This window comes from Capricornis sumatraensis, chromosome 15 (assembly GCF_032405125.1).
Source record: "Capricornis sumatraensis isolate serow.1 chromosome 15, serow.2, whole genome shotgun sequence".
Taxonomy (NCBI): Eukaryota; Metazoa; Chordata; class Mammalia; order Artiodactyla; family Bovidae; genus Capricornis; species Capricornis sumatraensis.
The window spans coordinates 57,916,414-57,927,701 of NC_091083.1; the positions used below are offsets into that span (position 1 = coordinate 57,916,414).

At 60.4% G+C, this 11,288-nt stretch overlaps 1 protein-coding gene across 1 annotated transcript; it reads left to right on the plus strand.

Moving 5' to 3' along the window:
* Positions 1 to 1,178: 1,178 nt before the first annotated feature.
* GATA5 (GATA binding protein 5) lies at positions 1,179 to 10,041 on the plus strand. Its single transcript, XM_068987780.1, has 6 exons — positions 1,179 to 1,716; positions 2,974 to 3,149; positions 8,449 to 8,574; positions 9,057 to 9,144; positions 9,438 to 9,565; positions 9,886 to 10,041. The coding sequence occupies exons 1-6, from the start codon at positions 1,179 to 1,181 to the stop codon at positions 10,039 to 10,041; spliced, it is 1,212 nt and encodes a 403-aa protein (XP_068843881.1).
* The last annotated feature ends 1,247 nt before the right edge of the window (positions 10,042 to 11,288 follow it).

Below are 11,288 nucleotides of genomic sequence, written 5' to 3' on the forward strand. Positions count from 1 at the left end.
GGGGTGGAGGCAAGGAGTTATGCAGGGACCTTGGGGAATGGAAGTATCTCCATATGGAGGCTGCCCGCCCGACCTGCGTCCCCAGCAGGGAATGAGAGGGGACAGTGGCCCTGCTTGGTCACTGAGGAAGCTGCTGGACTCCCGCTGGACTTCGTGGGTGCAGTGGCCAGGGAACAGGATCTGAGTTCAGGGGAACGGAGCTGGGCTGGGCTGTCGCTTTGGGAGCAGGATCCCTGCTAAGGGCCCCAGACAAAGGGCGTAATGAGGAGTCCGCACCACCATATCCATGATCGCTGCACAGCCAGGGTCACAGAGTCATCCACCGCAGCCCCATACACTAATCCAGCCTTAGCGGCAGCCCGCCGTTAACACCCATCAAGAGGGAGGGCTTCAAAAGCCCTAACATTTAGAGAAGTCTCGGCGTCGGAGCTCCTCCGGGTCGGCGGCGCAAAGCACCTGGCGGGTTCGTGTGGCCCGCGTTGGCAAGGACTCAGCGCTGGCTGCCCAGTGCCGTGTGCGTCCGGTCGGCTTTCGAGCGGAGTCCCGAGCGCCCGGCCTGCTTCGGTCACGTGGCACCGAGGCCGCAGCCCTGGCTCTGACCCCGCGGGGAGGGAGGGGAGGGCCCCCGGGAGGGAAGGGGCGGCGCGGCGGGAGCGGGCCAGGTCCGGGCGGAGCTGTGCCGAAGGGGCGGCGGAGGAGCCGGGATTCGCGAAACCGCAAGGACCCCGGCTTCCAGTCTGCAACTAGCCGCCCGCCGCGCCCTCGCGCCTTCGGATCCTCACGACCAGAGGCCAAGTACCGCAGCCGGACCCGGCCGCTCGCCCCTACCCAGCCGGGCTCCTTCTCCCAGAGCCCAAAGCCTGCGCCCTGCGGACCCCCCCCGCCCCGCCCCGCCCCGCCCGGTTTCTCCTTCTCTGCTCCCACTGAGCCCACCTGTGAACCTCGGAAGTCCCGGCTGTGAAAGAGGTGAGCTCCGCGTTGTGGCTGCGCCCGGATCCCCTACGGGCCGCTAGAGCCGCCCCTGCCCCCTGCCATCCTGTCCCCGCGGGTTCCCGCCCCAGGAACCTCCAAGCTGGGGATCCAGAAGCGCGGCCCGAGCGACAGCACCTGTGGGGCACAGTAGTCGTGACCTGGACGCCTGTCCCTCTCGTCTACAGGTCAAGGCCGCGCCAAGGAAGATGTACCAGAGCCTGGCGCTGGCCCCGAGCCCCGGTCAGACCGCCTACGCGGACTCGGGCGCCTTTTTGCACACGCCGGGCGCCGGCTCCCCGGTGTTTGTGCCGCCCGCGCGGGTCCCCTCCATGTTGCCCTACCTGCCGGCGTGCGAACCCGGCCCGCAGGCTCCCACAATCACCGCGCACCCCGGCTGGGCGCAGGCGGCCGCGGCAGACTCGTCAGCGTTTGGCTCCGGCAGCCCCCACCCACCAGCCGCTCCGCCGCCGGGGACCACTGCCTTCCCCTTTGCGCACAGTTCCCCGGGGCCCGGAGGTGGCACAGGGACCCGGGACAACGGCGCCTTTCAGGGCGCGATGCTGGCTCGGGAGCAGTACCCAGCAACGCTCGGGAGGCCCGTGAGCTCCTCGTACCCCACAGCCTACCCCGCCTACATGAGCACCGAAGTGGCCCCGTCCTGGACTTCTGGACCCCTGGACGGCAGCGTCCTGCACAGCTTACAGGGTCTCCCGGCTGGCCTCCCTGGCCGCAGAGCCACCTTCGGTGAGTGCGGGACTGGGAACTGGCTCCAGTGACCAGGGTCCTGGGTGCTGGCCATACATGTGCAAACCCGCACCCTGCGAAATGTCCCCGTCTCCAGAGTCAGGGCTTTCTCAGCCAGGTGGGACACCAGCTTGGGGGACCCCGGGGGACGTGTAAGCCTGGGTGGAACCCCGCGGCTGCGCCTCACCCACACCAAGATGAAAACCCGGTCTTGAGATCCTTTATACACATATCATCTGTGTTTTCGCTTTTCGTTCATCCAAACCCAGTATTCTGGGATTATACCATTTAGAGCCTATGTCTTAAACGGTTTTTATGAAAAGTTTGGGAAATGACTTTTTTTTTTTAAAGCTCAAAATTCTCGTTTAAGTAAACCACCATATTCGTCTCTGTTTTAAAATGTATACATATTCTAATTTGAGACCCAGTCCCAGTCCCTCTCTGGGATCTAAATTTGAGTGATCGGATTCCAGACCTGTAAAGCTGAGAATTGCTCCCCACCCCCCTTCTGAGTAGTGGGTGCCACGGACACTTTCTCACCCCCACTCCCCCCAAACCAAGGGCCATTCCTTTTTTTTTGCTACTCCGGTCTTTTAGCCTACACTCCTCCTCAGCTCCTCGGCAGCAGCGGCGCAGGAAGCGGGATCCACTTGACCCGGCCGCCTAGGCGCCGCACGCCAGGCGCCCACCCCCGGCCAGGCGATGATTGATCCCCGCCCCGCCCCCACCCGATCCAGCCGCCCAAGTGTCGCCAGCGCCCGGCCAGGTCTGGAGGGGCCTGGAGGCCTCACCGCTCTGGCCGTGTGTGCTGCTCAAGTGGGAAGACTGTGCCGAGACCACGAAAGCTGACAGTGAAGGCACCACGGTCCCTGTAGGATCCCGCGATCCCTGACTGCCCCTCCGATCGACCCGCGAGGGTCTTCTGCCAGTGCAGACGCTCCTGCCTCCCCAGTGGTCAAAATTAGCGATGCTGGACCCTGTTCCGAGTAGGGCAGTTAGTTCCCTGTTGCCCTACCCAGGGTTGCGTTTATTAACTCTCCCCCAACCTTATAAAGCAGCCCTGACGAGAGACTTAAATCTGGCACAAACATCACTGTGTGTGAATTTAAACTTAAAAAAAAAAAGTTAGACGACGTAAATTAGCAAAATAAAGGCACAAAGGGGAAGGAAAAGAAAAGGTGGTGCGAATGCGGCGGCTCGGCGGCTCCCAGGAAGGGCCCGAGCCTTGTCCAGCGGCCTCCCGCCTTGCTCCCGCAGCGGCTGAGCTCCTGGAGGAGTTCCCGGGCGAGGGGCGCGAGTGCGTCAACTGCGGGGCCCTGTCCACGCCGCTTTGGCGCCGCGACGGCACCGGCCACTACCTATGCAACGCCTGCGGCCTCTACCACAAGATGAACGGTGTCAACCGGCCCCTCGTGCGGCCACAGAAGCGCCTGGTGAGTGCGGGTGGCCGGGCTGGTCTTCCTCGATCACAGCCTGGGAGCCAGTGGAGCTCCGGGAAGGGGAGGGGAGGGTCGGGCAGGATCACAGCACCTGGTCCACTGCCACGGGCCCCCTGCGCTGGGGGCCACTCCCCTAGAGGGTCTGCGGGGTCTCCCCCAAGGGGCTGGGCTGCCCTGAGCTCGACACTAAACCTGCTGGGCCGGGATCACTGTGTCCCGGCTGGGGACTCAGCCGTGTGACTCTGGGGACTTTGGGCTGCCAGGTGGTGGGGTGGTAGAGAGGCAAGATGACCTGACCCCCAGATGGGACTGGAGGGAAAAGTGGCTGCTGGATGCTGGCTTTGTGGGCTGACAGGGATTCTTACAGGGGACGGACACTGACCACTGCCCCTGATACTGCAGGGATGGGTCCAGACCAGGTGTGTGGTTGTTCGCTGGGCAAAACTCATTTTCACTTTTGCTTCTCTCTGCTGTACGGCTGGTTAGCGAGTAGGGGACTGGGCACCCGAGTTTTGCCTGCAAAGGTTTCAAGTTGCTTTGTTCTCTGCCGTTTCACAGGCAAACTTTGATGGTCAAGTAATTCCATCAGTAATTCCATCTGTCCAAAGTCGGGGGGTTGCAGGGGCTTCTTCCTGGGTCCGGGCTAAGGCTTGGGGGAGCCCTATAGGTGGCTTGTTCTGGTGTCAAGCCCTGGAGTATGGAAGGGCTTTCCATGGCAGATGCTGTGGGATGGTCCTGCCATAGCTGTGGGCGGTCAGTCACAGGCCTTTACTGGAAACGTGAACCCCCAGCCATGGCAGCACGGGGGCTGGACGCTCTGAGGCCCCAAAATGGGTGGGCAGAGAGCAGGACTGAGGCGTTCAGCAGCTTGAGGGCAGCTGCTGTTTCTCTTCCTCTGGTCTGGCCTGGATTTGGAGGCTCCATGGGTCCTCCACCTCTCTGCACCCGTGTGGTGCCGCTTGCAGAGAGGGTCGCCCTCAGAGTTCACAGCACCCCCACTGTTGTTTCTGCCTGTATTCATGCCCACAGCCCAGAAAATGTCTCTTGTGGCCTCCAGGAAGGGGAAACTAAGGCCAAGGGAGAGGGTCCTAAGGGGTGGTGACCCAGGCTGCCTCCCTCCTCTGATTCCCTGTTCTCTTCTGGGGCCAGCCCTGAACCGGGTGCCAAGTACACAGGAGAAGTGGGCCATCCTCTCCACCTCTTCCCTCGCAGGGCTCACCTCCCTGCAGAAAATTCCTAACTTGGGGGTGGGCAGGCAGAGGCCACCATCTGCATGCTGAGGCATCTACCTTCACAACAGCCAGGTGACCACCAGGGGCTTCCCTGGACTTGCAGCCAGCTAGTGGCAACCCCAGGCTCAGACCAGGACTATGGCCTCGAGCTCCCACAATGCCCCACTCACGCTGAGCCTCCTGACCCTGCCCTGAGTCTTCTTGTCTAGCCCCCTGAGAGCCAAATTCAGGAACTGCCCACTACCTGCTAGAAAGGGAAATTGGACAGCCGTGGCCAGTGCCATGGATGGGCTGAGGACAGACAGGCACTTGGCCTGGTGAAGCCTCAGTTTCCAAGTCTGGGGACATGAAATAATTAGCTTTGGGGTGCCATCTAGAGTGGGGGAATCCCTGCATGTCTGCTCATCTCCCTGAGGCCGCAGGGCCTGGAAGGTGGGCAGCCTGCTTGCCCTGACTCCAGGCCCACATGGACCTGAATGTAAAACACGCCCGGAAGTGTTTGCCAAGTGGTGCTGAGGTTCGGGGCATCCTCATGGCCCCACTACTCCCCGTGTCTCCCTGAGCAGGCTCCTGGGGGGCTCCTCTCACTGGCTGCAGGGTGCCTGCCTGTCCCTCGGGGTGGCTCCACCGCTCACCGGGTGGCTGGTCCTTGCAGGGCCAAGCTCCATGTGAAAACCCCAAGATTCTCAGAGTCCTGAGGCCAGAGCCCAGCCCATGTGCTCCTGGCCACGGAGGTGCTGGGCTGGTCACCCCAGGCTTGCCCCAACTCTGGGGTCTCACTCTCGCTGGAGTGTGAGCAGAGGTGATGGCCCAGGAGGGCTCTCTCCAGGAAGAGCTGGTCTCACCCTCCTTTAAATAATTCCAAACGTCCTAGAAGCTTGTCACCAAGAATGCAGGAATGTGACGATGACAAGTGTGCATCGCCCCCTCCCAGCAAGAGCCCCTGGCTGTTCTACCGTTTGCCTCCTGTGTGTATCCTGGGTCGCAGGGTGGGGCTTACACATTTGACCCGAGGCTTCGGTCAGTGAAGGCGAGTAGAGCGGGTTGTCACAGTGGCTCTGCTGATGTGTGCCTGTGGCCAGGGTCTCTGCGAGTGCCACTCGGCCTGGCCTGACCTCTGAACACTGGAGCCCAGAAGCCAAACTCTGAGGACTGCAGGCCTGTGAGCCTAAGGCTGGTTCTGGCCCAGCTCCAGGACGTGGCTGTGCCACGGACAGCCCAGCTTCCTTGGGACACTCATCAGCTCTGAGTGAGCCTTCCTGCACAGCCTCGTATCCCCGGCACATGCAGCCCCAAGTGCGGGGTGGCGGGGGGGGGTGTCCCACGTCCATCAGGCTAAGTGTCCCCAGGTCTCCCCGCCAAGAGCGTGCGGAGGACCTGTTTGAAATGGCCACGTCTTTGCTGCACCACCACCTGCAGCCTTTACTTTCCCAACATCCTCTCCAGAGGCCCCCATCTCTGCCAGCCCCCCACCCAGCTCTAGCTGCCTCCTACCCTCATTCCTCTGGATGCCTAGATCCTTGTGGAACCTGGCACTTAGGCCAGCTCTGCCACTGGCTTTGAAGTTCCACTTCTTTCAAAAAGAACCGACTGAAAGAGAAAAAGAAAACGAAGCCTGGAGAGGCCCAGTGATTAGGGGACCCTGAGAGTGGCCAGGCCTAGTCGCCTGGCCAGGCCGTGAGTGCAGAAGGACAGAGGGAGGCTCTGGGTGTCCGCAGATGGCCCCAGGGCTGCGGCCACGGGGTGTGTTCAGCTGCGGGAGGAGGTTCTGTCCACCCCGGGACCACCCCCGCACCCTGGCCACTTGTTGTCTGAGCTTCAGTTCCCCACCCCCCGTAAGACGCAGGCACCAAGGGGATGGAAAAAGATAAATCAGCAAGCGCTTCCGAGAATTTTGTCAAGGTCATTCTTTTTACCCATTGTCTTGATTTTAATCTGATTTCCAGCTTATGGATTTTAATCTAAGCTCACTGGAGAAATGTTCAAACGTGACTTTTGGGTTTCACTGCACCCTCAGGGTCCAGGTGGTGGGTTCACCCCACCTGAGGGTGTGTCCTGCGTACACTCGGTCCACCTGAGGAAGGTTCCACCCCACCACCACCTGAGTTGGTGCGCGCAGTTCTGCTGCTTCCTAGATGCATGGGCAACTCTGGGGGACACGTGGGGGCATGTGTGTCTGCAGTGGTGCCCATATGTGTGCAGCTGTGTGGTGTGATGTTGAAAACAGTGCTGGCATGAAGGCCTCACGTGGGTCTCTTTACGCCCTTGCGATAGTGTTCCTATAGGAAAGATTTTAGCAGGAAGTGGCCAGACAGCCCAGGAGACAGCACTCCTGTGACTCGTGAGTTTCAGTGATGCTAACTTTTTTTTTTTTGGAATGTGGGATGGCAGTGTGAACTCTAAGGGGGCAAAAGTTGGTAAGAGCCCCTGAGGGTCCCAGCTGGTTTGAAGGGGAGGGGCCTCAAGCCATGGTCCTCCTGGTCTGAAGGCACAGCAAGAGTAAGGGACCATAATGTAGCCCGGGAATGTAGGTCACGGTGACCAGACTAATTACTAAATACATGGTTAGGTGTGAATTTCACACGAGAAACAAATAGCATTTTAAATGTGTCCCAAATATTGCGTAGAGTGTGCTTACAGAAAATATTTACTGTTTATCTGAAATTCAGTTCTAACTAGGCATCCTGTTTGCATGTTTGTTTGTTCAATCTAGGAACCTTGGGGAAGTCCTAAGACCTCCTCCCACCTTAAGAAGATGAATGGACTGGGGGCTCAGGAGATCCTGGACCAGGGCGGGCAGCAGGGATGGGAAGAGATGCTGCCTCCTGTGGGACAGTGGGCTCTGGAGGGTGCCGTGCCTCCATGTGGGCATAGCTCTCTGCAACTGAGAGGCAGATGGAAGGGAGGAAACGGGGCAGGGAGGAGGGAGACTCGAGTAGTGTCCAGTAAAAGCAGCTGCTCTCTAGACAAGGTCAGGACATGGTTGCCAGCTCTCCAGGGTGGTGTCAGGCTGGGGCCCACTTGACTGGGGGGCTGGAGCTCCTATATCAGGGCCGTGTCCCACCATCTGCCCCAGGGCTGTGGCCACCACTGCCCTTCCACTTCTGCTGGGCCCGGGCCAGCCACCAGCTCTCTGCACTCCAACCAGGGCACAGATCTACCCCTAAGCCCCTGGGGAGACCACTGGTGATGCCTGCCAGGCTGGACATCAGGACCCACACAGCTGTGGCCTGGAGGCCACCGGCCAGAGGGTGGGGTCTCCCCAGCCAGGCCAGGAGCTCCCGCCCTGCTCTCCCTCCGGAGCCTCCTAGGCCTCATCCCTTCCCTGTCTTGTGGCCCTTGTGCCCCAGATCCCAAGGCAGAGTCCTGCCCCGGAGATCGGAGGCCGGGGCTCAGACTAAACAGAGTGGATTCCCTGGGGCCTCTGACAGCTGCCCAACCCGGGGAGGGAGGAGAGGAGGCTTTTCCAGGTCTGTGTTTTCTTAGAAATGATTGGTGGGGGGTCTCCAGACAGGCCCCACTCTCCCTCCCAGGCGTGAGCAGCAAGGGCAGGTGTGGACGCCTACTGCCCACTGTCTGGTGCAAGCAGTTGAGCCGAGCATGTGCTCAGAGCCCCAGGTCTTCGGAGGCAGGCCCCCTGAATGTTCGGTCTGGGGCCTGACCCAAGGGGGCCCTGTGGCCCCTAGGGGTGCTGTTCCACCACAGAAATACAGAGTGAAGGCCCAGCGTTGGTTAAAAAGAGGCCACAATGGAAACCCAGCAGCCTGTGTGTCCTGCACTCCTCATAAGATCCTGACTCCACAGTGGACCTAGGCAGGTCCCAATTTTATTGATAGGGAAGCTGAGGCCCCGAAGGGTAAAGTGATCTGTCCCAGGGCTCCTGGGAGCTAGGTCAAAGCTCCTGCCCACAAGGAATCCTGGGCAGCCTCAGGACCTTAGCACCCAAAGGCCTCTCACCCAGCCCCTTGCATACCCAACCCCATAACTGGTCAGCCCTGAGCCCAGTGTCCATCCTCCCACTCGGCTGCACCTGCCGCACTCACCTAGCCTCCCATCCACAGTCCTCATCCCGCCGGGCTGGCCTCTGCTGCACCAACTGCCACACCACCACCACCACCCTCTGGCGGCGCAACGCAGACGGCGAGCCAGTGTGCAACGCCTGCGGGCTCTACATGAAGCTGCACGGGGTGAGCAGGGCCATGGGGCTGCCGGCACAAGTGGACCCCCTGGCCTGAGACGGGGCTGAGGAACTGGGCAGGGTGTTGATCAGGCGGGGCCTGGGCTGAGTGGATACACGCCTGTACGCATGTGGCCCCACTGCCCATACCATGCACACACGTTACTGTTAGACTGGTGGTACAGACAGCCTCTCAGAAACCATAGCTTCACTGCAGCTTCCCTGTAGCCATTCAGCTGGGACAGAGGCTAGACACCTCCAGGGCTCTTCTGGACCCCACAGCCCCCAGCCCTGAGAGGCTGTGGTGGGACAGGCTTCACCCCGCCCTGCCTGGAGGAAAGCACTGAGCCTGGGGGGCAGGTAGCAACTCCCCAAACAGGGCTGCAGCCGTGACCAGCTCTGCAGGGCTGAGATCCGGACAGATGGCCATGCGAGAGACCACGGGGGTGACCTCAGACAGTGACTAGCCATCCACCCCTGCCGCCCTGCCAGGTACCGCGGCCCCTGGCAATGAAGAAAGAGAGCATCCAGACACGGAAACGGAAGCCGAAGAACATTGCCAAGACCAAGGGCTCCTCAGGTGCGGGGGCCAGGGCTGGGGGAGGCCTCCCATGGGGCCCACGTTCTGTGGAATCACTCTGGGTGCCTCACATTCCACCATTAGAGATTCACATGTTTGGTGCAAGCATCATCTTCCTGAAGTATGAATCTCTGCCACTGCCCTGGGATGGTTCTGGCTGGGAAAGGGGGTGGGGTGGCCTGAGTTCATGGCGTGGGGCAGGGGCTCCGGTGGGAGAGGCCACCCCCACACCCACCCCATGTTACCAGATCTACAGTGTCCGTAAATGCCCCATCTTCCCCCACTCCCACCAGGGTCTGCAGGGCACGCCACAGCCTCCCCACCAGCCTCTGTCCCTGACCCAGAGGTTTCAGCAGCCACTTTGAAGCCCAAGCCCAGCCTGGCGTCCCCTTCATGCCCTGGGCCCAGTGTCACCTCCCAGGTAAGGAGGACAGGGTGAGTGGGGAGTGCAGAGCTGCTTCCCAGGCACTTCCAGGAGGAACCCTGGCATCTCGGCCAGGTCAGAGCCCCCACAGGCCCCTCCTGGAAACTTGGGGCTGGACACACAGCTGGCCGATGGAGCCGGGGGGTCCCCTGTGGCCGATGCTGACTGAGAGCCCTTCCGAGGCTATCACATTGTCCCTCACAAGGAGTGCCCACACCATTCCAGGCGCTGAGGAAGCCCTCCTGTCAAAGGGCTCCCACCCCTCAGGTGGGCCAGCCAGCTGTTCCCAAGGCTCACATGGTCTGTCCTCCCTGCAGGGCTCTGCACAGGTGGATGACCCCCTGGCCCCCAGCCACTTGGAGTTCAAGTTCGAGCCTGAGGACTTTGCTTTGCCTTCTGCAGCCCTGGGCCAGCAGGCTGGCCTTGGCGGGGCCCTGCGCCAGGAGGCCTGGTGTGCACTGGCCTTAGCCTAGGTACCTGGGCACCCCATGGACCCACCTCACTGCCTCTTTACTCCAACACAAAAGCAGACTGCCAGGCCTGCTGCCAGAAGAGTCTGGAGCCAGCTGGACCTGGAGGTGCTGGGGGTCCCTCAGCGCGGCGGCCACAGCCTTCTGTGTGGATGGGGGGAGGGCTAAGCCCCCTCCCTGGGCAGCAAGGAACCTTCAAGGGATGTGCGAGGCTCTGGCTGACCCAGGGCTCCCAGCCCCAACTTGAATTCTGTCGTCAACACTTGCCATCATCATGTTTACAGGTGGTAGCACCAGGACAAAACCCACCTTCCTGCGGTAAAACCAAGATCACAGGTGACATGACTGAGGCCAGCAGCAGCGGGGGATGGGGGGGCTGCCAGACACAGGGCTTCCCCGGACTCCCTCAGGCTGCCCACTCCCCATGTTCGATGGATAGAGACACAGCATGGAAACCTGGCCCTCCTTGGAGCAAGGGACAGCCAGGGACAGATAGGCAGGCTGGGCACTGTACCAGGACGCCACCCCGAGGGGCCGATCACGTTGTAGTCATCGTGGACCGGTATTTATTTGTATGGTTTTCCCCAGGTGGGGCAGTAAAGAGCCTTCCTTGTTCTGACTGAATCTGTGGCTATATTATGACCATTTTGTAAGTCAAGGTGCCTGGGACCCCCATTCTGACCCACAGGGTCACTCCCAGGGCCGATAGTGGGGTGACCACAGGTCCTGGCTTGTCTGGGTCTGTCCCAGCAGCATCACCAATAACACCCCCTTTCACTTACAAAGCCATCCCCCACCCCAGGGCTGGATGACAAATTAGCTGTTGTGCTGGGTAGAGGCACCTCTGCCCAAGGAGCTGACAATGGCTCACAGCCTGACGCCAGAGGCAGCAGAGAGTGGGGCCCCCTGCAGAGGGGCCACTCCATCCCTCTCGTCCTGCAGCTGCCCTTCACCAAGACCTTCTGATTTTTCCATGGAAGCCAGAAACCGGGCTTTCTTTTTTTAATGTAAAATCTTCCAATTGAAAGCTTTCGCCTCCAACTCCCAATTTGATTCCGAAATCTTAAGTTTTGTAAACCATCTATAACAGCCACTGTTGCACCATCCTATGTAAAAACATCTTCATATTTAAGAACACTCATTCTTCCTGAACGTGTCCCTTCATCCTGAGTCTGTACCCCGAGATTCAACCAGCTGTGTCTCCATGTGACCTTGTCTTTTTTTTTTTTTTTAAACACAAGTGACACCAT